This window comes from Pyricularia pennisetigena, chromosome 1, assembly GCF_004337985.1.
Source record: "Pyricularia pennisetigena strain Br36 chromosome 1, whole genome shotgun sequence".
In the NCBI taxonomy this organism is placed as follows: Eukaryota; Fungi; Ascomycota; class Sordariomycetes; order Magnaporthales; family Pyriculariaceae; genus Pyricularia; species Pyricularia pennisetigena.
The window spans coordinates 5,043,233-5,068,909 of record NC_043740.1 but is presented as its reverse complement, the minus strand read 5'-3'; the positions used below and the strand labels follow the sequence as shown (position 1 = coordinate 5,068,909).

Genomic DNA, 25,677 nt, shown 5'->3' with positions numbered 1-25,677 from the left:
TTATAAACCCGGAAAGGTGTGAACATGGCTAGCGCAGGGCTTATTATATTAGCTACCCTGCATTATCTCATAACGGCTAGCACGGGCTAATTCTATTAGTCACCCTGCATCGATCAAATAAATAAATAACAAATAAAACGTATACGCGTTTATACACACAAAGCTTTATATATCACGTCTTTGTTCATAGTTTCAACAACAAAACAAATACGTCATATTTAATCTAGCTTAGTGGTATAATGCACGTACCATAATCTATATCATATATACGTTGAAGTGCGTGGGTTCGAATCCCGTTGTGGTCGCAGATTTTCTGTGCATGCATAAGCACAATAGGCCGTTAGGCTTAATGGGCCGTTAGGTTCAATAGGTCGGCAGGTCAGTCACATGAATAAGGCCAAATCATGTGACGTGACCCCGCATTCCGGACATCCGGATCGAAGATCTGCACCTACGGATTCGAACACGTAATTCACAACTTAGCCTTTGATTTATCACCTTCATACCTTTATAATTTTCATCGATTCAACGATTCAACGAATCGATTGTGCAACAACAATATATTATTTCTATTACCCGCTAGCAGACGGTTATCTGCCATTTTAACGTTCCATCAGCCTTATACGTGATCCACCTTTCCCCGCGTTCAAGATTAAGCTTATTCTATCTCGTAACCTCCTCACAATAAAAGCAGCGGAATTTATTTCCAACCCTGGAATTGGCTATATTTTACCGGAATACGAGCAATTAATCCTATTATTGCTTATAAAAAACAGTTTAACTAAGGAATTTGTAAAATCCATTGCATGGTATTCCAACCCCGTAACGGTTTATAAAACCTTGGGAAATAGCTATTCCGTTGCACCCGGAATTAATTAAGATTTACTATATCGGGAATTCCACGGTTTATTTTTTTCGAAATTTAAAAAATTAATACCTAAATTTAACAGCCGTTTTAATTTACTGGTAGTCAAATTAACGAATTCTAACGTGTAAATTAGCCCCGTAAACGTACGAAATCAGTATTCACGGGCCCTGGGAGGGATATTCCTTATTTGGACCGAACGTTAAAGCAATACCTAACGGGTCTTGCAGGTAATAGGCCAAAATTCGGAAAAGTTAAATTTGTAATACCTTATGGCGGACCTTATATCCGAAAATTCGATTTCAGGCTCTACTACGGCTAAGACTGCTATATATAGGTTCTAAAGCTAAAATACGGGTAAAGAAACGCTAAAAAGGGCGTTAAAAAGGAAAATAATGGGCAAGAAACCACTTTTAAATCACGAAAATAGAGTAAAAAACTTTAATTTGGATTTTGTTTTTGCAAAATATATTAAATCCTCCAACTCCAACGAATTAACCGCTGGAACGTCCATAATCGTTATAGATTTCGAACTATTTACGGGTTCGATTCCAGGTAACGTTAACGAAGGCGTAACGTATAACGCCTTGAAACAGGAGGTTAATTCCGCTTTTAGCGGAATTATAAAATTACGTTCGGATTCGGATTCGGAAACCGATACCGGTAAAACGCTAAAACCACAGGTTTTAGCAGCTAATTTTAGGGTTGAAACGAAACCTGGACGCGGCGTAAAAAAGACTATTAAACTATGGAAATTAAATTACCTTATCTTATACGATACAGGTAGCACGCACTATATTTTTGCAAATAAGCAATTTTTTACCGATTATACCCCCGGTTTTACAGTTGAAATCGGTACAAAAGGTGGCCCTGTTAGGTCTGTAGGCACCGGAACTGTAAAAATACAGGTCCGTTACGGCCAAAAAGCTGACGAATTTAGAAAGGTTACGTTAAATAACGTTTTATATATCCCCTCGTTTGAAATAAATATCGTAGGTGCTTTTATATATTATGATATAAGGGGCGTATTATTAAAAAATGTTTTGTACGATAAGGATCGCAAGGCGTGGGGACGTTTAAATACCGTTGAAGATTTGTTTTGTTTAAAGGTTAAAAGGTGCGATATCTTTGTTTGAAATAACGTTATTTCGAGTTACGCCTGTATAATAGGTGGAAATAACACCGTTTTTAGCACGGCCTTACAGGGGGTTACAAAAAGGTTACGCAACCCCGTTGGAAATAAAATTAAATAATATAAACCCCAAAAGGGATTATAAAATTCACACCGATTCGGAACCGGAAAAAAATACGGTAACGGAAAAGCTAAATCCCGAATAAAATACGGAAATAGCCGTAAATTCACCTGTAACGTAGAAATTTAGCGGTAAAAGCCCTGAAAATCCACGTAAAATTGGGCCCCGTAGGCCCGGTACACCGTTAGGTAACCCTTTTATATAGTCTAATATAAAAGGGACTATTTCCGAAAAAAGGGGGTCTCCCATATAAAAAACCCGTTATTAAAACCTCCTTTATTATCGGATTTAAAGCAGGCCCCTGTAAATTACTTCCTTTGAAGGTTAAAACGAATTACGGACGGTTGGTTAACTTTTGAAGGAGACGGAATTACAGGTAATTATGACGAAGTCCAGGCCTAAAAAACCCTGTTATAATATAGGCGTTTGGGGTATATAAGGTTATTATTGCTAAAAAACCCGCTAAAATTATAAAAGGTTTACCTAATTTCGACAAAATTAGGGTAATTACCTGTATTGCTTGCGTTAAAACCATTTCTGTTAGGCGTACAAATAAGGTCGCACTCCCTATACCCCCTAATATTTTCGATTTTATAAAGGGTAATATAATATCCTTTAAGCCAAATCCTTATGTTAAAAACTCGTATTTTTGTTCTTAGTGGACCGAAAATGATGTTTTCGGTGGTCGATCCCATTAAAAAATAAAGCCGGACCTACGGTTTTAGCGGCTATTAAAGGTCTTTTGTAGGGTTTTAAAAGCTATATACGGGCGCTACCCCCTGAATTTTCACTTCGATGGGGGGTACGAGATGAATATAAATTTTTAAAATTGGTTTACAAACAAAAGTGTTAATTTTAGCATTTCAAATCCTTATAACCACGGCCAAAACGGATTAACGGAGCGGTCCGTTAAGGTTATTTTGCATAGGTTTTGGTTTACCATTGTAACGGCGGGTTTGCCATTATATTTATAATGTTATTTAGTGTTTGCCGTGGTTAATTTAATTAACCGTATAACGGTAATTAATAGGGATTTAACACCCTACGAGGAATTTTATTCCAAATTCCAACCTAGATTACCGTATAAGCCCAATTTAGGGCATTTTCGGGTTATTGTTACTGTATGCCAAGCTATTCTACCGCTGGAAAAACGCCAAAAATCTAATAAATTGGTTCCCCGCACCGAAACGGTGAAATTTTTAACCCATTTATCAAATTTTATAGCGTTGGTTTACGCACCCGTTAAACGGGCCGTATACAAAACCTTGACCGTAAAAATTGAAAAGGGTATAACCGCTGAAAATTTGGCTATTCCAGGGGAAACGCTACAAATTTTAAAGGGGGAAAATACAAATTTAAAGGGGTATTTTAATTTTAAACTTACAAACGAAATTAGCAGCGTTCCAGCGGATAATTATCCCCTAAAAAACCTTGAAAATATAGGGCATTTACCACCTGCTACAGGGTATTTACCACCTGTTACAGTGTATTTACCACCTATTATAGGGCAATTACCACCCGTTACAAGGTACTTAAACCTTGAAAATACAGTGCCCGCCAAACCTGTACAACCTATTATTCGCCCCCCAAAGCTTACAACGGTAACGGTACCTAATCCAATACCTAAAATAACGGAAATTTCGGTGTTTTCAGCACTTAAAATACAAAATATAAAATTAAATTCGCAATTCGAAAACCCAGATTTAATGGAAATAAATTACATGCATTATTTTTGTTTTCAAACCAAAAAGAAAATAAGAAAAAAGCCCACTAAAGACGGTAAACCACATAATTATTAACAGGCCTTGAATAACCCTGAAAATGTTAAATGGTTAGCTGTCTTAACGTTTAAATTCGACCAAATCGTTGTTGTAAAAACCTTCCGTTTTATCCCTAAAAGTAAAATGCTTACAGGCCGTAAACTCGTTTTTACCCGGCCGGTATTTGAATCAAAGGAAGAAATGATAAACCTATAAAATATAAAATTAAGTTTGTTATTTAGGGTTTTCTACAGGTTGAAAACCTAGATTATATCGAAATTTTCACTAACACCAATATACCACCTACCTGGCGTATATTATTAATTATAGCTAATACACAAAATTGGGAAATAAAATAAATCGATTTTATTGGTGCGTTTTTAAATAATACTTTTACCGACGTAAATATATATTTGCAAATTCCAAACGGTTTTAACGAATGGGTTAAAATTTATGCCCTTAACAGCGTTAAGATTTTAGTGGAAATGGGTTATAATCCGAAAGAATTGCAGGTTATATAGTTGGAAAAGGCGTTTTAAGGTTTGAAACAGGGTCCAAAAAATGGTAAAACAAATTTAAAACCCTATTTTTTAAAAAAGGTTTTAAACCGTTAATTTCTAATCCCGCTATTTTTTATAACGTTGAATCCAAACATTTTATCGTTACTTTTGTAAACGATTACCTGCTAATAGGTCCTAAATTGCAATATATTTAGGATTTAAAAACCAGTTTTCATAAGGTATACGCGTTGGAAAACAGTGGCCCTGCAGCTTATTTTTTAAGCGTTCAAATTATACGGGATAGGCCTAAACGCCTATTTTGGTTCCATTAAAACTAATATATAAAAGAAATATTAATAACTTTCGGATTAGCTAATTGCAAATTTATGTTTGTTCCTTTACAACCGGGTGTGTTAAAATATAGCGGGGGTAAACCCGTAAATGCGTTAAAAATTAAATTATTACAGCGTATTATCGGCATTTTTATGTATTTAATGCTATTAACGCGCCCGGATATCGGCTTTGCGGTTTAATGGTTTTTACGTTCTTTAACAAAAACTATTACAATCCAATTAACGGCAGTTAAGAACCTATTACATTATTTAACGGGTATTAAATCCTTATTTGTTGATTACGGAAATAAAATATTTAAAACCGAATTACCATTTAATTTATTAATAGGGGGTTTTAAAGGTATAAAACTACTGGGTTTTAGTAATAGCGATTTTACCGGGGTTAGGGAAAATTTTAAATCCATTTACGGATATTTGTATACCCTATTTGGGGGCCCTATAATGTGGAAATGCAAAAAGGTTAATATTATAATTTTAAACATTCCGAAAACCGAAACCGATATTTTAACGGAAGCACTGCGTAAAGCACAATAGCTTAAAAACTTATTTATAAAAATTGGATTACCTATAAAAAGCCCTATTACAATATTTGGAAATAATACAGGTTTTATAACTAACGCATATAACCCTACGCACTATTAACGTATTAAATATACGTTAATAAAATTTTATTACGTACGGGAGTTAATTATAAAAGGAATAATAACCCTAAAATACCTGGAGTCCAAACAAATACCCGCTAATAACTTAACAAAACCCCTAACGCTTCCAATTTCCAAATTTTTTTTGAAATTTATAGGGCTTAAACCCCTAAAAACTTAGTTTTTACCTATTAAATTTTAAAATATTATTTAATTAATTCGCTAGCTAATTACCCATTATATTTCCTTGATTTGCAAATATTGGATTTTTATTAGCCTAATACCGGCCGTATTACCCTAATTTACCCTGCATAGGTTAATTAATAAGCAATTTGTACCGATTTTATACCGGAAATTGAATTAAAAATGAAAAAGCTCGTATTTTGAGCGATTTGCGCATTCGAAATACCCTATATAATATGCCTAATTTGGATTATTACCAACGAACAGCCAAATTAATTACCTGGTCTAATAATTAATTCCGTGGGTTAATATTATACCAATCGGGGGTTCGAATCCGGGGGTTATTATAATTTTGGGGGTTTTTTCCAATTCGGGGGTTCGTCCATTTCGGGGGTTACAGGTCGGTATAAAGGGTTTAATTATCCAGGGGGTTTATATCGGGAGTTCGAGTCGGGCTGGGATATAAAGGAGATTTCTTTTTTTTGGGGTTTTATTTTTTATTTTTTATATACTTTTCTTTTCCGACTTCATATAAATAGTAGTAGAAAAAAGGGAATATTAATTATATACGTTATTTAGCGTATAATGGGTCCATTTTTATTTATTCATAAACTATAATAAATAATGCCGAAATGGGGTTGTTGGGATTGTCGGATTTTCTGCTATATTATACATATTGCAGGAGTTGCGATTTAAAATCAGCGAATGGGGTCTTACCCTATACCGGGTCTAATACTCACCCTGCATTAACAAGTTAACTACCCTATATCGGGTTAAAATTCTCACCAAATTAGCAAATTAATGCGAACCCAGAAATGGTTTGTATGGAAATAAAGGTGTTTTTTCAACAACGTATATAAAATAATTTATCGGAAAATCGTGTGCGGCACCGGAACCCTTTACGGGGTGCGGACCCCCATTTCGATGTCGGAGAGTATGTAAGGGAAATAAAACAAAGTTTCCCCCACCAATGAATTAAATCTATTAATCCCAAAATTAGTGAATTTAGTGCATTTAAACCCTGTAATTACAAGCTTTTACAACGCAACTAGCACCACGCCGCACCTAGGCTAATGCCTAAGCCCCTGTTAGCAACCCATATTGTTAACACGTTAAATATTTCTGTTTTTAACCCTATTAAAACCTATTGCCGGTAATATATAAAATTTCTTACGTCGTTAAATATTATTGCGTTTAAATAACGAAAACGGTTTTTGACCGCTTATCAAAACGCCTTTGTAACCGGTTTATCGGTTCGCAATATAATTTCCTGTTTCCGCAAAAACGGGATTTGGCCGGCAATACCTTTTTAAGCATTAATTCCGGATTAAATAGTAAATTTTAACCTAAAAATTACCCAAATAACGATTTTTAACCGTAATTCGAATTAAAATATAGCTAACGTTATTTTCGGGACCCTAAAAACCCCCCAAAATATTAAAAAACAGGTTATACAAATAACAGGCCGGTTAAACGAATGTAGAAAGATTTTGGTTAATTTTGTATAAAAAATATCCAAAACCTTAAATTATTAAATCGTTTTAATCGCGAATTTTACCTCCGAAAATAAGCCGTTAAACGAGAAAATTAAAATTTTTAAACCTGTACTTAAAAAAACGTTGCGCCGCGAGACCCAAAACTCCTTTTATAAATAGGCCGGTATATAGGAAACGGTTTACGGCCTAAATTAAAAAAGGGCGGCCATGGAGGCCAAAATTAGTCTCAGGGCTCATCCCTGAAGCCCAGAGCTCCACAATTAATCCACTTCGTTCGCTTCGCTCCACTTCGTGGCTCAATTGCGGCTTTGCAATGTACCTGTGGGTCCATCCAAAGAACGCTCTGGTTCAGGTCTGAGGACAACTTGTCGATTTTCGCCGTTCATGGCGGTACCACCAGCGATAATTTGTCGCGTTTCGCCGTTTATAACGGTATTATTAATAATATATTTAATGTTGCGATTTCGGTAATAATTATTTTATTGATATAAGGATAGTTTGTGGTATTTTGCCGTTTATAGCGGGTATATATAATATATTCGCATTATAATGGCAAAAAGAGATAGTGTAACCATAATATATAATTAAATATTTAAATAAAAAACAAATACAAATTATAAAAATATACAGTAATATGCGTTAAATTTATTGGAGTTGGTTGATTATTTGAATGCGGGCCGCGTTTTAATAGCTACTGTACATGGAAAGATGATAAAATATTAAGTGAAATTTGTAATTCTTCATTATATTCAATTTTTATTTTGAACAATGGTATATAATACTAAACATAGCTTCAATTGCAGTTTTTATACCTCAGTAAACCTAACACTGCAAAGTGCATACAAATATCGATTGAAACAAAAGTTTTATTAATATTTTTATATAAACTAACAATTTGTTAAAAAACTAAATAATCTACGCAAATATTGGTAGAAAGAAAATATTTTTAATTGAGGCACCTTTTTGTTAATCTGTTAACAAACTTTATATAAGTTTTTTCTATGAATTTTATTTGATTAAATAAAGAAAAGAATATAAAAATAACACAAATTTAGCATTTTTTTATATAAAAAAATAAAAAGGGCCGGTATACTAAGTCGGGTTTTACGTGGACGTTTATTTATATATATAATCCACTTTTACAAATTTTGGGTTAATTAATGTTCAAATTGGTAAAAATGTAAAAGCATTTCGATTGCAAAATATATATAAAATTGGATACACTTTACCTATCCGCATATTTAACGGCTTAAACAATCAGATATACGTACGAAAATGTAATATTATATTAAAAATGTATATGCCACCCCCCACGTGCACAAACCACAAAATTTCGCTGCAAGACAAAAATAATATAAAATTAATTAAACAAAGCAAAAAGATTTATAAAATACATATTTAGCATTTTCTTTTATTAAACAGTTTTTAAAACCGATATTATAGGTAGCATTGGAATTGGACGTTTGTTTATATACGTAATTGAGTCTGTAAAGTTCTGGTTTTATTATCGTTAAAATTGGTAGAAATATAAACGAGTTTCGATTGTAAATTATATATAAAAAAGTATATACTTTGCCTATCCGCTTATTTAATTGCTTATAAAATCTGGTATATACACCAAAATTGAATATAACGACATATAAATATATACGACCCTCCACGTGGAAAAATTATAAAATTTGGTGAAAGATTAAAAATAATATTAAAAAAAACGAAAATCGAAAAAAGAATCGAAAAAACAGTACCGCCATGAACGGATTAAGGGCAAATGGTATCGAATTCAGCCATTATAGCAAATAAAGAAATAAATCGAATCGCTGCTAATAACGGTATTATACGCTATTTTCAACGATATTTTATTGTTTCAATATTATACGTGGTTGTGGAATAATAAAGGAGTTTCGGTTAAAAAAAGGCCAAAAATACCGCCATAAACGGCGAAAATCGATAAATTACCCTTAAACCTAAACCAAAACGTTTCTTGGATGGACCCACAAGTATATTGCAAAACCGCAATTAAACCACCAAGTGGAGCGAAGCGAACGGAGTGGATCAATTGTGGAGCTTTGGGCTTCAGGGATGAGCCCTGAGACTAGGTATTTTCGTCAATTCAGCGACCAACACTCCGTTATAAAAGAATAAATAAAAATCGTAAACATAAACGGTTTGTACGTTGAAGATAGCATTTAGTACCGCTATTAACAACGATTTAATGTGTATTTTTATATGTATAATTGGGCGAATTTGCTAGGCCCTGCCCTTAATCCGCTCATGGCGGTACTATTTTTTCGATTTTATTTCGATTTTCGAATTTATTTTATATTATTTTCATTTGTTAATTTAATTCTAAACTTTTTATGGGTGGGGGATGATATACGTATAAATAGCCGCATACCGAGTTTTAGTATCTATGCCTAGTTATATAAGCCGTTAAATAAGCGGATAGGTAAGGTATATACAATTTTGTATAAAATTTACAGTCGAAACGCTTTTATATTTTTCCCAATTTTGGCGATAACAAAACCAAAATTTCAGGAATTGGATTACGTATATATACAAACGTCCACGTTAGATCCGCTTAATAATATCGGTTTTTAAAGTTTCTTTTTTAAAAGAAATGGTAAAATTATACTGTTTTTATATTTTTTATATTATTTAATAAAATACAAATGGTAAAAAAAAACGTCAAATAGCATTTATATATTATTACATACCATAAATGTTATACTAGAGTTTGTTTCCAATTTATGAACAATTGGGCGAATTATCAAATTTTTTAATAAAATACTATTTAAATGAAAAATATTAATATAATATTTATTTTAAGCGGTAATCGTATGCACTTTCCACCGCCACGCTAATTTAAAGGTTGGTTTTATAATGATGTATTTTATTTGTAAAGAATATCATTGCTTAAAATAATAAATTAAATATGATAATATATATTAAAAATTAAAAAATATATTCAATATTGAAATATTCATTTAATCGAAGGAAATATACCAACGGCCTCTGCGTTCAAAAAATACAAAAGATTCATTCTTTGCAACGCAGGTTACCTTATATTTTTACGATTTTTATTCATTTATTTATTCGAATATTTCATTGTATACAGTGGTTATATTGTTGGTATTACGTATGCGGTGCAGACACAGTGCGAAAACAGTACAAATACCCGCCATAAGCGGGGAAAATCGACAAATTGTCCTCAGACTCGAACGAGCGCGATCTTTTCGGCCAATGCAATTGGTCGAAAAGCCATGTGGCTGAAAGGTACATGGAGCGCTCGGTCCCCACTGCGAAGCAGGGGGGTCTAGTCTGAGCACTGAGACTAGGCCAAAATCCGGTAATAACACCGAAATTAGGATCAGGACCAGGGATTTACGGTTTCATTTTTGGATTATAATGTAGAGGAGCTTTTTACGAATTAATAGATATAGGATTTATTGCGATTTACTGCGGAAAAACGATTAATTGCATGTTCCTTGTTTTCATGGCCGTTTTTCGGGAGGGTGTCCACTTCAGGGGCATGTCCACTTCTGGGTCACCCACTGTAGGTGAGCCCTGAGATTATCGAAAAGCCATATGGCTGAAAGGTATATGGAGCGCTCGGTCCCCACTACGAAACAGGGGGGTCTAGTCTGAGCACTGAGACTAGCCTGAGCGCGGGTGAATTTTGCCTGAACGGCCTGAACAACAACGGGGCGAATCACGTGGCAAATGTCAGGGATGCAGTGGTCCAGATTCGGCGCAGATAACAATTTATAATTATTCCCTATTACCATCACAGAAAAAAAAACTATGGCAATCATCATTTCGTATAATGGTGAAGCTAGATTCGTTTTTCATACCTTTTTCTGTCATTAGCCTTTTCGCATAATGTTATAAATGTCACTTTTGGCTGCGCTACTAAATAGAAATTGACGCCTAAATCTGTCATCGATGTGCAGAGGCGCAAGCAGATGGCGGGCTCTACTCTCTTATTAACAACCGATTCCCCGAGGAAAGAAACTGAACTGACCTGCAGGCGATCAAAAGGACCGAAACGAAAGGTAAGGTAAAAATGAGTGCTCTGCTGTGATGATTTGAGTTTCTCACTTCCAAATACATCGACGCCTGTTAAAAGCCCACCGCAATGCCAATACAGAACTTGCAAATCACGTCATATCGTAGGAGGCTTGGGGGTAACATTAAACAGAAGGTATACAAAATAACCCTGCGCGCTACCCGTTTTCCTGCTCAATTCAAAGAGCGAAAAGAATTTGAGCTTACTTGAAATAATATGATTTTACTCGTAATCTCGACTTGATGCCGCGCAATCGATCCCCGCTTGTAATCAATCTCTGAACCCTAACTTGAGGCATATGGCACTGCGGGACACCGGAGCCTTGGGGCAGACTGGCGATCCCGCTACATTTCCAGTGTCCAAGCAAAGCCGAGTGCAGTTGTTCATTTCCCCTGGCGCGGTTCGAGGGGAAATGTATTACTGTTACGCATTGTGATGAAAACCTTGTCTGCGTTGCATCTATTTGTGTGTTGCAGCTTTCTTTGGCAGTCATGTGTAAGAAAAAAACAAAGATAAAAAAAAAGACGCTCGTTTTGACATGGCTCCCCTATGTACTACTTCTAATTCAGGCATCTGAGGTCATGTCTGCGGCCCTGATTGACGATTCCTCACACCGTAGTATCAAAATGAAGATCATTCGACATACCCAAAAAAAAAAAAAAAAAAAAAAAAAAAAAAGACATTCTAAAGTCCAGCCGGCATAATACGATTAACATTTATTGTTGACCGTCTCCTGGCTACGTGTCTTGCCTTTGTGTTGGGTTTGTTGGCAGCGGAACAGTTGATAATTGAAAGTTTGGGTGCATGTAGAGAAATCCATGAGGCGATATATAGACACCGACGCGGTGTAAAGTTAGTTGAATGAAAATTATCCCCTGATGGCTTAGCTGCGTAACCCTATTCGGACATTATTCATCTCTGGCATGTGGACGTCGCACTGTTCAATCTATCCCGAAACGGTAATCAAACTTTAAAGACGCTAGAGTCTGTCATCTTCTCGGTCAGCCGGTGAACGATCCGAACAATAAGTCCAACGGATAATCCCGTCGTCTCCTTCCCCATAGTTATAAATACGAGGCTGTTCTTTGTGACAAAGAAAAAAAAAAAAAAAAAAAAAAAAAAAGCATCCATGTCTGCCGACTGCCTCTCTATGCATTAGTCACAGTCGCATCAATGATTAGGCACTGGCTCGCGATAACCTTTGGCCTGATTCGGGTTGCATTGTCAGAGGGACAAGATTCCGAGCAGAATGGAGCACCGCGCGGTCCCGATCCTTTTGCGTTTTCAAACTCGACCGGAAATGGGACCGCCATAGACGTTTTCGGCGTCCTCTCCCACAGTAGGCCCATCAACGTCCCGTTCCGAGGAGACCACCCGCAGAAGCCGGTGGGGGTGCGCCAGAAAGGCCCGCTGCAGACCAACAAGTTTTACGCAAACTTCTTTGCGAACAGGCAGGACAACGCGACGTGGACGCACCCTTACTCGGTGTGGTGGTCCAGCGACGCGGCGAAGCAGGGTCACGGCTTGTCCGTGTCCCACACGGACCGGAGCAGCTTCATCTACGGGCCGGGAAATCCGGTCCAGTCCTTCGAAGACCCGCCCTTCCGGCAGTCCGTCGCCCTCTCGGCGCAGGAGCTGCAGAACGGCACCGTCTTGACGACCGATGGCCTGACCGCCTTCTCGGTCAATGTTCACCTGGCCCCCGGGAGAGGAGCCAGGTCGATCGTGACGTTTCCGCTCGTGCAGGGCATGGCTTTTGTCACGGGCGTGTACAACCGTGCGAAGGTGCTCATCCAATCCGAGTCGGGCTTCGTCAGGGTTCAAAGCATCCCCGTCTACCCGGACGGGCTCGGCGCCGTCGTCTATGGATGGACCGTCCGGTTGGGTGACGGAACGGACTGGCTGGTCTACATGACGCCGAGGCGTGGCTTCGAGAGGCCGAACTTGAGCCTGATAAAGAACGGGACACTGGCGGGACCCAACAACTTTTCCGGGACGGTCCAGGTCGCCAAGAATCCCAACTCGGAAGACGGCACCCGGGTCTTTAACAGAGCCGCCGGGGCATATCCCGTCGGTGGCACCATCTCGGGGTCGGTTTCGGGCAAGACCGGGACTTATACAATAAGCTGGAAAAAGGCCGGTGTCAAATACCGACCGCTGCTCATGTTTGCGCTGCCGCATCATGTCAAATCCTTCGACGAGAGGACCGCCGAGGGCGTTACCAACGTCACGTTGGCCAGCACCACAAAGGGCATCGCGACGGCGGTCTTTGCCGAATCTTTTACCATGGTGGAGCCGGATCTTCCGACAGATATCGGCTTCGACCCGTGGTCCCCGAGACTGGGGTCAGTAGGATCAAAGAACGCTCCCGGAGGCGGCGTCTCGAGCGAAGCCAAGGCCGCCGTCGTGGCCGCTGGGAAGGTGGAGCTTGCGGGAGACATCACGAAGCTCACGAACCTCACGTCCAAATACTTTGCCGGGATCGCCTTCTCCAAGTATGCGAGGGCGCTGTACGCCGTCAACGACATTGCGGGAGTCACCAACTACACGGCCGGGGCGCTCAAGAAGCTCGAGGCGGCGTTCGACAGATATGTCAACAACGTCGAGCCCAACCCGCTCTTTTACGACAAGGTCTGGAAGGGCCTCGTGTCCTCGGCGTCGTACAACAGCAGCGACCCGCTCGAGGACTTTGGCAACACGTACTACAACGACCACAACTTCCACTACGGATACTACGTCTACACGGCGGCCATGATTGCGCATTTCGACGGGTCGTGGCTGACGAGGAACGGCTCCGTCAACCGGATCTGGGTCGACAACCTGATCCGGGACTGGTCCAACCCCTCGACCGGGGACCCGTACTTCCCCTTCTCGCGGTCGTTCGACTGGTTCCACGGCCACAGCTGGGCGCGCGGGGTGCTGGAGGCGCCCGACGGCAAGGACCAGGAGTCGTCGGCCGAGGACGCCTTCTCGACCTACGCCATCAAGCTGTGGGGCCGCGCGACCGGCGACGCGCGCACCGAGGCCCGCGGCAACCTCCAGCTGGCCGTCAACGCCCGCAGCCTGCGGTCGTACTTTTTGATGGCGAGCGACAACGACGTGCAGCCGCCCGCGTTCGTCGGCAACCGCGCCGTGGGCATCCTGTTCGACCGCAAGGCGAACCACACCACCTACTTTGGCGACGACGTGTCCTTCATCCAGGGCATCCACATGCTGCCCATCGTGCCGAGCAGCGCCTACGTGCGCCGGGCCTCCTTCGTGCGCGAGGAGTGGGATCAGTACTTTGCCGCCAACGCCTCCGGGAACCTCGTCGGCGGCGGCTTCGTCGGCCACGTCTACGTCAACCTCGCCATTGCCGACCAGGCCGGCGCCGAGGAGAGCTACCAGTTCATGAGCGCCCAGGCCGTCAACAGCAGCTTCTTGGACGGGCAGAGCTTGGCCTGGAACCTGGCCTACACGGCTGCTTTGGGGGGAAGCCTGGCGAACAAGACGGCGCCGAGGCTGGAAAAGGCGAAACTTATCTGACGGGCTCGATTCACTGTCCTGGACGTGCCCTTTTTTTTTTTTTTTTTCGTTTTTGAAAAACGACGATGGTGGGCTTGCTTGGGGAGACGGGACCTAATGACATTTTCGATCAGGGGTAAAAGCGTGAAATCGTTTAAAAAAAAACTAAAATTCGATTTCCACGGAACTCTCCGTGTTTTTTCACTTGTTAATTTACTTATTAAGACTTTACATACTGTTCATAGTCTGCATCGTAATTTTTATTCTGCCACCAATGACTTTTGAGTCGTTTTGAAATCATAGCTGTCTAGATAGTTTTACGTTTTCATATGGCAACCTCTGGGGGCGATTTGAGTATGGAAAACGTCCTCTTGTCCAGCATAATAAACTGCGACGTGTCTGTTACGGCAGACTACTCAAGATGACAGCATGTCTCGTGTATCTTTCTCAGGGAATTAAGAGCGCAAGTTTATTGCCAAAGAAAGAAAGTCCTAGTTCTGTCATCTCGCCATAAGTGAAGACTGACCAGAAGATCGCAATATTGAATTCATGAGAACATAACAAAGGAAGAGGAAGGCAACAATAAAAAGATGTTGGCATCGGCCCCACTGTTTATCTTTCTTTTCCTTTCTAGATCTTTCCCGTCACCGTCCATCACCCGGGAGACGTCTTGGTTTCAGAAGTAGGCTGATTAATACGGCGTGAGTGTTGAAGAGATTGATGTCAATAGTTCAAGATAAATAGCTGGTGCGTGGGGTCATGTTTGTGTGTCTTCGCACCATATTTAATAGCTGGGCCGTTGATTTATATATTGGGAGTTTTTCGGTGTATATATCCAGCCCGGATTTGCCGACCCAAAAAAAGAACGGCATCGAGATTGGAAAATTACTGTACTTGTTACAGATTAACCCTACAGATTCGATTGCTGAATGCAAAAGTTTATAATTTCGGCCTGCAATTCAAACATTTAATTACCTGCGTTATCAACTGCATAATCATCAAGTAATTAGATAATCAGGTAGTGCGCAAAAGAATTCCTCTTGCTTTTTGATTTTTTTTTTTTTTTTTCAAATTCAGCAAAGCCACTGGCAATATAGGCGGTATTGGCGATTGTGAGCCGATCTGGATGGTAAGAACATTTAATGTGTGTATCTTGATAATAAATATACCATCATGCTCTTATACTTTTTTATATGAAAACAGCTTATTTATCTTTAGGTCATCGCTTTCCACTCTGCTATCCATCCCTCCCCGCTATGGCGAGCAAGTCAAGGCTTGCCGGAACCCCCGGAACCCGCCAGGCGGCAGGGTCCTTCACGCGCCATCCAGCCGCCAGGTCAGCCACGCGGACGAGGCAACGGGCACGGCGGCCAGCCTCAACAGCCACACGGCGCCGCCGTCCACGCCGACCAGGCGCAGGCCGCCCAGGACGGCGGCGCAGACCAGCGCGCTGGCGATCTGCGGCAGCGACACGGCCAGGTTGTGCAGGCCCTGCACGCCCGCCACGCCCGAGCGCAGCTCCGCGAGCTCGGCGTTGATCAGCGCAAACGGCACCCACATGGTCACCGTCCACGTCGTCCCCATGAGGAAGATGAGGGTCAAGGAGGCGTGCCGGGAGCACAGGAAGAACGTCAGGAGGAGGGAGGCGGTCGCGACGAGTTCGGAGACGAGCCAGATCCGCGGCAGGGTGATTTTGGGAAAGGAGCTGCTGGCGTTCAGCAGGAGCAGGAGGAGCGTCGAGGAGACTGTGCCGAAGGAGAAGAAGAGGGACGCGTAGAGCGGATAGGATCTCGCGCGGCTCTCTACTGATTTGGCGTCCAGCCCCCGCTGCCAGGCTTGGACCGAGGACATTTCGAATCTTGCTACAAGTGGAATTTCTTGCCTGTTAGGATTTTCTCTCTTAAACCAAGGGGTTGACAGCGAAGATTCGGGCAGTTACCGGTCTCATAAGCATAACTGAAAAAAAAAAAAAAAAAAAAAAAAAAAAAAGTGTTATTAGTTTGTTCAAAAGCTCGAAAACAGACGCAGGAACACTTCTTACGTGGACATGTAGTACAGCATGGGAAACCAGCCACACCACGCCAGGAGCTGAATGTTGCACACTTTGTTCGTCAGCGGCGGCAGGCGACGCCACCTCCGCACCAGCGAGCCCGGCGCGCACAGACTCAAGACGCTCCGCAGCCCCGACCCCTGGGGCCGTAGACGCGGCGTGGTCTCCGGCGGCGCGAACCAGCAGACGAGGCCGACGGTGGCGGCGGAGCAGACGGCGGCGACGCACGCCAGGGCGCGGAACGTGACAGCGGGGTCGGTTTCCGGGCGGCCGGTCACGGCGAAGAAGCCGGCCGTCGAGAGCGCCGCCGAGCCCAGCACGTTCCAGCGCATGGACCAGGCCGCCGCGCCGAACTGCTGGCTCGGCGGGCAGTTGTCCACCACGATGGCGCGTACGCCGACCGAGTATGCGCCGAGGGCGAAGAGGATGACCACGAGGCAGGCCACGGCCAGGGCGCGTGGCTGCCATGGGCTGGTCAGCGTGTCGGGGATGAAGCGTGCCGTGAGCTCCTGGGCGCACGCCATGGTAAAAGTCGCCAGGGAGACGACGGCCGCGCCGGCGATCATGAACGGCTTGCGCCGGCAGAGCGGGTGAGGAAACTCATCGCTCAGGTTGCCGAGGATGGGCTGCACGAAGGCGCCGAATATGGGGCCCAGCGCCCAGATGATGGAAATGCTGGCGCCGTCCAGACCAAGCGAGCGTAGGTAGGGCTATGTTTGAATTTTTATGGTCAGTACTCAGTAGGGAGACTTGGCCGACTGGGAAAAAAAGAAAAAAAAAAAAAAAAAAGAAAAAAAAGGAAAAGGAGCGTGTAATACGACACGCACCGTGCCGCTTGACTGGAGTAAGAACCAGTAAACTTGGAGTCCAAGGCTAGGACATGTTAGGAGTAGTATGCTGAGTATACTAAGTTCCTCGGGCGATTTCTGCTCAATCAATTCGTCGAGCTCTTCAAACTCTAACTCTTGCCCATCTTCCTCGGATGGAATCCTTTGCAGTGGTAAGTCATCATTTCGCTCCTCCATTGATGCAGCCATTGAAGCTACTGCAGACAAATAAAGTGATGATTGCTAGGAGCAGGTGGCAGATGCTCTACTATACCAAACTATCTTTTTTTTCTTTTTTTTCTTTTTTTTCTTGTCTCCGCGCTCTGGTGTTTCCTCTGTTTCCCCCTCTTTTTCTGCCTCTTTTGCATCCACAATCGCTGTGACCTTTGCTGCATAAAAAGCGCTTATCGCGTCGACTGGGTACTATGGATGGAAATTTGGGATTGGTCAAGTCGGCAATGTGAGGTTGCATTACAAACGCAACCTTACGATGCTGGACTCGTACAAATGAGTTATACTGTGCCGGGGTGGGACCTGCGCAAGGATTGTGGGCAGTAGTATAAACTCAAACCATGTGGGGGGAACATGACACTGTACTGTGGTAGAGCCAGCACCGTTTCGCGGAACGGTGGTTAATCGGGCTTCCAATGGCACCATGATAATGGTATGAATGAGTATTCGTGTATATGTAAAACTGGATTTCACGGCACCTGGCTACGCATTTCCAGCCCCGATTATCAGCCACACCACTTTGGATATCGTCCCTGGTTTCGTGGTCTTTTGTCCATGGACTTCTTCCTGCCTTGGCTGCCTATGGCTGGAATAAAAGTTGAACTCCATTGTTGGTTTCGAATCTTTGTCGGATAATCACCAGCTTGGTCCAGTAGCAAAGACTCACAACCAGTGTTGAGTTTGACAGATGACAAGTTAAACAGACAGCAACACCATCAAATAGTATGTAATGATGCAATCCTCGGTATTAATGACACGTAAACGCGAATGATTCGCGACTAACCTTGTATGGTGGTAGATACGTATGGACTCTTCTCTCATGATGAGCCGAGTCACTCGACCAACATATTGAGCAAACTGGGATCTCGAACAAAGCCGAATCGACTTGGATTGCTTTCTGTTCTGCTCAATGGCAGCAACACTGTGCCAAGCAGCAACCGCTTCAAACAAAGCCCTCACGCCGGGGGATGCAAAGGGCCAAAGGCTAAAGCGCCAAAGTCGGTGTCAAAATATCAATACAAATCAGCCGGTCGACGAGGTACCATGGGCACATGATTCCACAAGACGCGCAGTATAATGCTCCAATATAGCAAGTGGCCGTGCCAAGCCAAAATTCAAGCCGAACCGGACTCTGGGGTCGGAGTGCTACAGCACAACTGATATAAAATGAAACATTTGTTTGGTCTTGACACGCGTCAAGCCCCAAGAACAATACGAGGCTGGAGTCGCTGGACTATTCTAGATTAATTCCATGCGGGACCGTGATGAGCTTGGCGTAAAAAATCAAATCCCGCTGCTGGCTCCAAGTCAGTTCAAGTCAGTTCAAGTCATATGTGACTGGAGCGCAGGAAAAGAAGTCAGAGATGAGACGACGGACTTTGAACAGGAACTTTTTCTGGGCTGCTTCAAACTTCCATGACCACATACGTAGAGTATGGGATACCCGGGGTTTCCTTGTAATCAAAATCAAGCTTACATATGTCATTTCTGTGAAAAAAAAAAAAAAAAAAAAAAAAAAAAAAAAAAAAAAGCAACGTCCATCATCAACGGTTTGCTCCGAGCTGGCAAGACAAAAGCTGTTCATGACTTGTAAAACGTACAATTTCATAGCCCATTTTGGATAGTTTGCCTAGGAATTGTGGGTTTTGTTGTTTCGACGAGTATTGCCTAGAAAAGTTGCAGAATTTTCCCAGGTGCACCCCAGTCTCGATTTGATCAGGAAATACGGTAGGTAGACAACTCCCTATTCTCCGGTGCAGTACCACTCGGTTGATGCAGCTTTTGGGATGGTCCGATGCTCGTCAATATCAGACCGGTTCAGACCTAAGTTGAACACGCAAAGAAGCCATCTGATTGCTACAGCGTTGTCGTGCATGGTACAGGTTAAAACAAAACAGAACACATTACCGCGATCATCCAATCGCTACGGCGGTAACAATGTCGACGACACCCTCTGGAGAGATATATGGCAAACGACTTATTCCACATGTGATTGACGACATCGCCAAGGCAGATCCCAAACGCGAGTGCTTCTCCATCCCATTGTCTTCCCATCCCGAAGATGGCTGGAAGGCAGTTTCATACGGCCAATATGCCACCGCCATCGACCGCCTGGCTCATCACATTATCAAAACGTCTGGCGCACCACGGCCAAAAACCTTTCCGACGCTGACTTATATCGGCGCCAACAACGCCACGTATCTCATATTTGCCATTGCGGCTGTTAAAGCAGGCTACAAGGCAAGACTTGATTTTTTTTTTTCCATTCTCATCTCGGCCAAGCAACAACAAAAAGAAAAAAGAAAAAACAAAATAATTAACATCCTGGTCGCCAGGCGTTATTCGTATCGCCCGTGAACTCGGAAGAGGCGCAACTGCACCTCTTCCAGCTCACCGACTGTCATGTCATCTACCATGACGCCATGTTCCAGCAGCCGGTCCGGGCCTGGACGGGCAGGCGAGAAGGGACGACGGCGAACCTGTTGGCGCCGCTGGACTTTTGGCTGTGGGACGAGGGTGCAGTGGAGCCGTTTCCGTACGTCAGGACGGCCGAGGAGGCCGAGTGGGAACCGTTCGTCGTGCTGCAGACGAGCGGCGGCAGCGGCCTGCCGAGGCCCGTCGTGGTGCGAAACGGGCTGCTCATGCTCAACGACAAGCTGCACCAGCTGCCCGTCTGGAACGGGACCGAGCCCGCCGTGCGCGGCCTGGCCCGCTCGCAACGGAACCTGACGCCCATGCCGTTCTTCCACGCCAGCGGCCTGTACACGTTCTTCGGCTTCCACGTCTACTGGGAGAAGCCCGTCACGTTTGCCATCACCGACCGGCCGCTCACGGCCGAGTTTGTCCTGCGGCAGCTGGCGCACGCCCCGGCCGACGTCGACTCCATTTCACTGCCGCCTTTGATTCTGGAAGAGCTCAGCACCACGGATGAAGGGTGCGAGGCGCTTGGCAAGATGAAGTTTGTGGTTTTTGGAGGAGGTGATTCTTTTTTTTTTTTCTTTTTTGGTATATACTACGCTATTTTGTTCTTTGTTTTGCTAATGATAAATGATAAATGATACCATCAGGTAATCTGAGTGACGCAGCAGGCAGAAAACTGCTGGACCGAGGAGTCGTGCTGCAAAATTCGTTTGGGTCGACCGAGTAAGTGGCATTTTCCTGTTTTCTTTTTTTTTTTTTTTTTCTTATTGTTTTCTTGACACACATCCACCCTTTGGAGAATGAGCCTGGACTAAAAAAAATCTCAACTACAGATGCGGCATGTTGCCATACTACTGGCAGGCTAATCCCCAAGAATATCAGTGGCTGCCAATCCACTCAGAAGTCCTCGGTGCTGAGTGGAGGCCGGTAGCTGGACAAGACGACGTGTTCGAGCTGGTCATTGTGCGCAAGGATTGCCCCTCCAGCATCCAGGGGGTCTTCTATACGTTCCCAGATCTGCACGAGTGGAGCTCCAGGGACCTGTTCAGGAGGCACCCGACGCTGCCGGACCACTGGAAGTACCAGGGGCGCAGCGACGACCTGATGGTTTTTTCAAACGGGGAGACGCTCGACCCCGTCGCGGACGAGAGTGCTTTGAACAGAAATGCAAGAGTTGAAACCGCTATTGCAGCGGCCACGATGCGGTCACACTCGCTCAGGCCCGCCGACGCCAGAGCATCCTGCGCCATGTCCGCCCTTCTGGCGAGGTACACCCAAGACCTGCCGGCCGCGCCCACCGTCAAGAAGCCGGCCGCCCGCACCTCGCAGCAGACGGTCGTGCTGACCGGCAGCACGGGCCGGCTGGGCGCATACCTGCTCGACATGCTGGCCGCCGACCGGGCCGTGGCCAAGATCGTCTGTCTCGACCGCGCCCGCCAGCCCGGCGTCAACGCAGAGCCCGGGCTGCCGCCGCGCCCTCCCGACCACCTGGCCAAGGCCGAATTTCTCCACGCAGACCTCGCCCGGCCCGACCTCGGCCTCGGCGTCGAGGCCTACGCGCGCCTGCTCGCCGACGCAGACCGCGTGATCCACGCGCAGTGGCCCGCCCATGATGAAGACTCTTCCTTCTCCTCCTCCTCCTCCTCCTCCTCCTCCTCCTCCTTCTCCTCCTCCACCCTCGCCCTGCCGGCCTTGAAGCCGCACGTCCGCGGCGTGCGCAACCTGGCGGACCTGTGCGCGGGCGCCGCGCGCGACGTGCGGCTGGTGCTCGTGTCGTCCGTCCTGGGCGCCACGGGCTGGGACCCCCGGGACCCGGCGTCCAGGGTGCCCGCGGGCCCGTACGCGCAGGGCATGCTGGTGGCGGAGCGGGTGCTCGAGGCCGTGGCCGGGGGTGCTGGGCTGTCGGCGGCCGTGGTGCGCGTCGGGCAGGTCGCGGGGCCCGAGGACCCGGCTGGGCGGTGGAGTGCCGACGACTGGCTGCCGAGGCTGGTGGCGTCGTCGGTGAGGACGCTGGGCGTCCTGCCGCGGGACCTGGGCGCCTCGAGCACCGTCGACTGGGTCACGGCCGAAGGGGCGGCCAGGCTGGTGCTGGAGGCCGCTGCCGGCCGGGCCGTGGGCGGTTCAGGGTGCTGCTGCGACTACTACTACGGCGTCAACCCGCATGTGGTGCATTTTTCGACCCTGAGCAGGGCGATCAAGGAGTTTTATGGCGAGAGGGTTCGGGAGCTGGTTGCGTGCGAGGACTGGCTGGCGGCTTTGGAGGAGAGTGGGAGACGAGGAAGCGGTGATGCTGCGAGCAATCCGGCTCTGCAGTCGTTGGATTTCTACAGAGGCTTGTCGAGCGGGGACGCGGTCGAATATGCTACCTTGTCGTTTTCTTTGGACGAGATACTCGAGGCCAGCCCGACCATGAGGGAAATGAAGGCTATTACCCCTGAGTTGATGGTTCAATGGTGCCGGCGGTGGGAGTTTTAGACTGCATATCCATGTTTAGATTGGGCATTTGGCGTCTGGATAATGTTTCAAAGCACCAAGCATGGTTTTTTTTTCTTTTTTTATTTAGTCTTGTAGGAAGCAGAACTCGTCTTGCGACACTTTCACTGTTGTAAACACGGCCCGTTAAACCAAGTTACGGAACAGCTATGTTGGCTGGCTCGTTGGGTAGACGGGTGCTTTCGAGAATGGATGGTTCGGATTTTCTGCAGATTTGCGTTGTCAGAATGAGGCAGCAAGCGCCTTGTAATTTCCGGCAATAATTCGAATGAAATCAGCTTACAGGCGACATTCACAAACAACCTTGAAAAAACCGAGATGCCCCCAGAAAGCTTAGGGAAAGGTCGCTCACTGCCTTGGTGCCAGGTGGTCACGTACTCTGACACCTCTCCAAGTTCTTCCGAGGCAGGCTTTTACTTGTTCCAAGTACAAGTATAGCAACGCATTGGGAGTTGTTGAGGAGGCCTACAAGACTTGGGGCTTTGCTTACACTTGTTATTTTGCTCTGAATTTTGCGTGTTCGGACGGTACATTTGGGACTATGCGCGACAAGTTTCAAAGCCCGGCTCGGCCAAATCAAACAACCACAAATGTCATGTATTGTGTTCGGGGGGATTACCCATATGTGCTCTTATCTACTCGAACAGACAACAGTAATGACATACGAGAAAACAAAATATTTCAGTCAGCCTTTATTCCTTGAATCCTTGGCTTATAGGCAACTTACCCGAAAGAGCTTAGTGAGCATGCAATTGGCCGCCTTTTTCAGCCTGCATCATGTACCGTAGAGCTCAACAAAATACGCAAATCTCTATCTAATTCGTGCATATGGGATGCGGTCCTAGTATGTGATATTATTGATCGGTGATTGTACACGTGATTTATAACATACCGGACGACCCCCCATGTGGTTGATTATATTTGGCTTTCGGGGTATAAAATACGGCTGCGGAAGCGCGAACGGGGGAATAAGCTCAAGTTTGATGACAAATTGAAAGTTGATTTCTAATTAACTACATCACCCGCAATTGGAGAAATCATGTTGACGCCATGAGAACCTACCAAGTGGGTCATTACAGTTACACCCAAGTGCGTCCATTTCCAATTGCGTCCATTTCCAAATGCGTCCATTTTGGCTGTGGTACAAGAGTATAAAAATTCATGATAACCACTGGAAAGTCACCAATTTTGTATGGGTAATGTCCTGCATCAAATAAAGAATCTGTCGCCTACCTCAGTCCCGACAAGAAAACATCTTCCCATCCACTCGCGAAATGTCTGCAACAGCACCATCGGCGCCAAAGTTGATCTTCGGCTCGAACCCTTTCTTCGAGGGCGACGTGGCCGTGATCAAACAATGGCTGGAGACCCTCCGCGAGTTCGGCATCAAGACCATTGACACTGCCCAATTCTATGGCGAAAGCGAGGCTGGACTTGGCCAGGCCCACGCCGCGGCCGACTTTACCATCGACACCAAGCTCTCATGCATGGCCATGGGCGAACCGGCCAGCAAGGCCAACGTGATCAAATACGGACGTGAGAGCCTGAAGAAGCTGCAGACGGATAGTGTACGAACAGATGAGACCTCCTGCTGCTCGTCTTTTTTCTCTTTTCTTCTTGCTTTCCACTTGCTCCCAGGCAGATACTAATCCATTGACCAGGTCGACGTCTATTATCTGCACCTGCCCGACCGCTCTGTGCCGTTCGAGGACACCATGTCCGGGCTGCAGGAGCTGTACGAGGCCGGAGCGTTCAAGCGCCTGGGGCTGTCCAACTTCCTGGCGCACGAAGTGGACGAGATAGTAGCCGTTGCCGAGAAGCACGGCTGGGTGAAGCCGAGCGTGTACCAAGGCAACTACAACGCCGTGGCGCGCGGAGCCGAGGCCGAACTCCTCCCGACGCTGCGCCGGCACGGCATGTCCTTCTACGCCTACAGCCCCAGCGCGGGCGGGTTCCTCACCAAGACGCCCGACGGCCTGGTCGGGGCGCGCTGGGACACGTCGGGCCAGCTGGGCAAGCTGTACAGCAGCCTCTACAAGAGGCCGAGCCTCCTGGAGGCGCTGAAGACGTGGGGCGAGCTGGCGGCCGAGGAGGGCGCGTCCAGGGGCGAGCTGGCGTACCGGTGGAACATGCACAACTCGGCGCTGTCGCCTGCGCACGGCGATGGGCTCATCGTCGGAGCACGCACCACGGATCAGCTCAAGGAGGTGCTCGGCTGGATTGCCAAGGGGCCGCTGAGCCCGGCCGTGGTCGACAAGATCAATGTGCTGTGGGAGGGCATCAAGGACGATGCGCCACTAGACAATCTAAACAGCACGACGCAGGGCTGGGCCCTTAAATAGGAGGGAGTATGTGGAGGTTCTTTTTTTTTTTTCTTTTTTTTTTTTTTTATATTGTTTTGAGCAAAGCGTAATGGATGTGAATGTATTTTGTTTTCTGTATAACCAAACCACTGGCCGATTTGTCAACCCCTATTTCCAATCCAATCAACAGTCAGTGCCCATTTTCGACGTATTGGACCCCCCGATCCTGCTTGTCTGCTTACGAAAACCCCCCCGATCACTATAGTTCGTTACCCCACTTTCCCCAAGCACGACCCGCCAAGAAATTCGCTGATGAAGTCACCCTCCCGTAAGAACCCTCACGTAAATGTCATGATCTCATCATGGATGGGGGCGACTTTTTTCCAGACGCTATCACGCAACCGCCCCGTTGACAAATGAACGGGGTTGAAGGTTTTCCATGTAGGCTTTTTATGGGTGTGGGAGGTTGCTTGCTTTAGAGACGGATATATAAATTTCATCCAATAACACGAGCATTGGCACAATAGTTGACATCGCATACATACACATTTTGTACTAGTATAAAATAACTCTTGAAAGAAAACAATCCCCAATCCCCAATCCCACACCATCTGCACAGCAACCGGAACATAATTCGACATTCGACATTCGACATTCGACATTCGACATTCGACATTCGACATTCGACATTCGACATTCGACATTCGACATTCGACATTCGACATTCGACA

The 25,677-nt window shown here is 45.2% G+C and overlaps 4 protein-coding genes across 4 annotated transcripts; 3 read left to right on the top strand and 1 right to left on the bottom strand.

The window, feature by feature from the left end:
* Positions 1-12,290: 12,290 nt before the first annotated feature.
* PpBr36_07940 (uncharacterized protein) lies at positions 12,291-14,642 on the top strand (the record flags this gene model as incomplete). The annotated part of the gene is made up of 1 exon (XM_029895073.1): positions 12,291-14,642. The coding sequence occupies one exon, from the start codon at positions 12,291-12,293 to the stop codon at positions 14,640-14,642; it is 2,352 nt and encodes a 783-aa protein (XP_029748568.1).
* Positions 14,643-15,935: 1,293 nt separating this feature from the next.
* PpBr36_07939 (uncharacterized protein) lies at positions 15,936-17,741 on the bottom strand (the record flags this gene model as incomplete). Its single annotated transcript, XM_029895072.1, has 3 exons — positions 15,936-16,503; positions 16,663-17,381; positions 17,499-17,741. Coding segments are annotated over 3 exons (1,530 nt in total), but the record flags the coding sequence as incomplete, so codon positions are not given.
* Positions 17,742-19,667: 1,926 nt separating this feature from the next.
* Positions 19,668-22,625, top strand: PpBr36_07938 (uncharacterized protein; the record flags this gene model as incomplete). Its single annotated transcript, XM_029895071.1, has 4 exons — positions 19,668-19,952; positions 20,066-20,708; positions 20,798-20,873; positions 20,984-22,625. The coding sequence occupies 4 exons, from the start codon at positions 19,668-19,670 to the stop codon at positions 22,623-22,625; spliced, it is 2,646 nt and encodes an 881-aa protein (XP_029748009.1).
* Positions 22,626-23,917: 1,292 nt separating this feature from the next.
* Positions 23,918-24,985, top strand: PpBr36_07937 (uncharacterized protein; the record flags this gene model as incomplete). The annotated part of the gene is made up of 2 exons (XM_029895070.1): positions 23,918-24,211; positions 24,305-24,985. The coding sequence occupies 2 exons, from the start codon at positions 23,918-23,920 to the stop codon at positions 24,983-24,985; spliced, it is 975 nt and encodes a 324-aa protein (XP_029748004.1).
* Between the last annotated feature and the right edge of the window lie 692 nt (positions 24,986-25,677).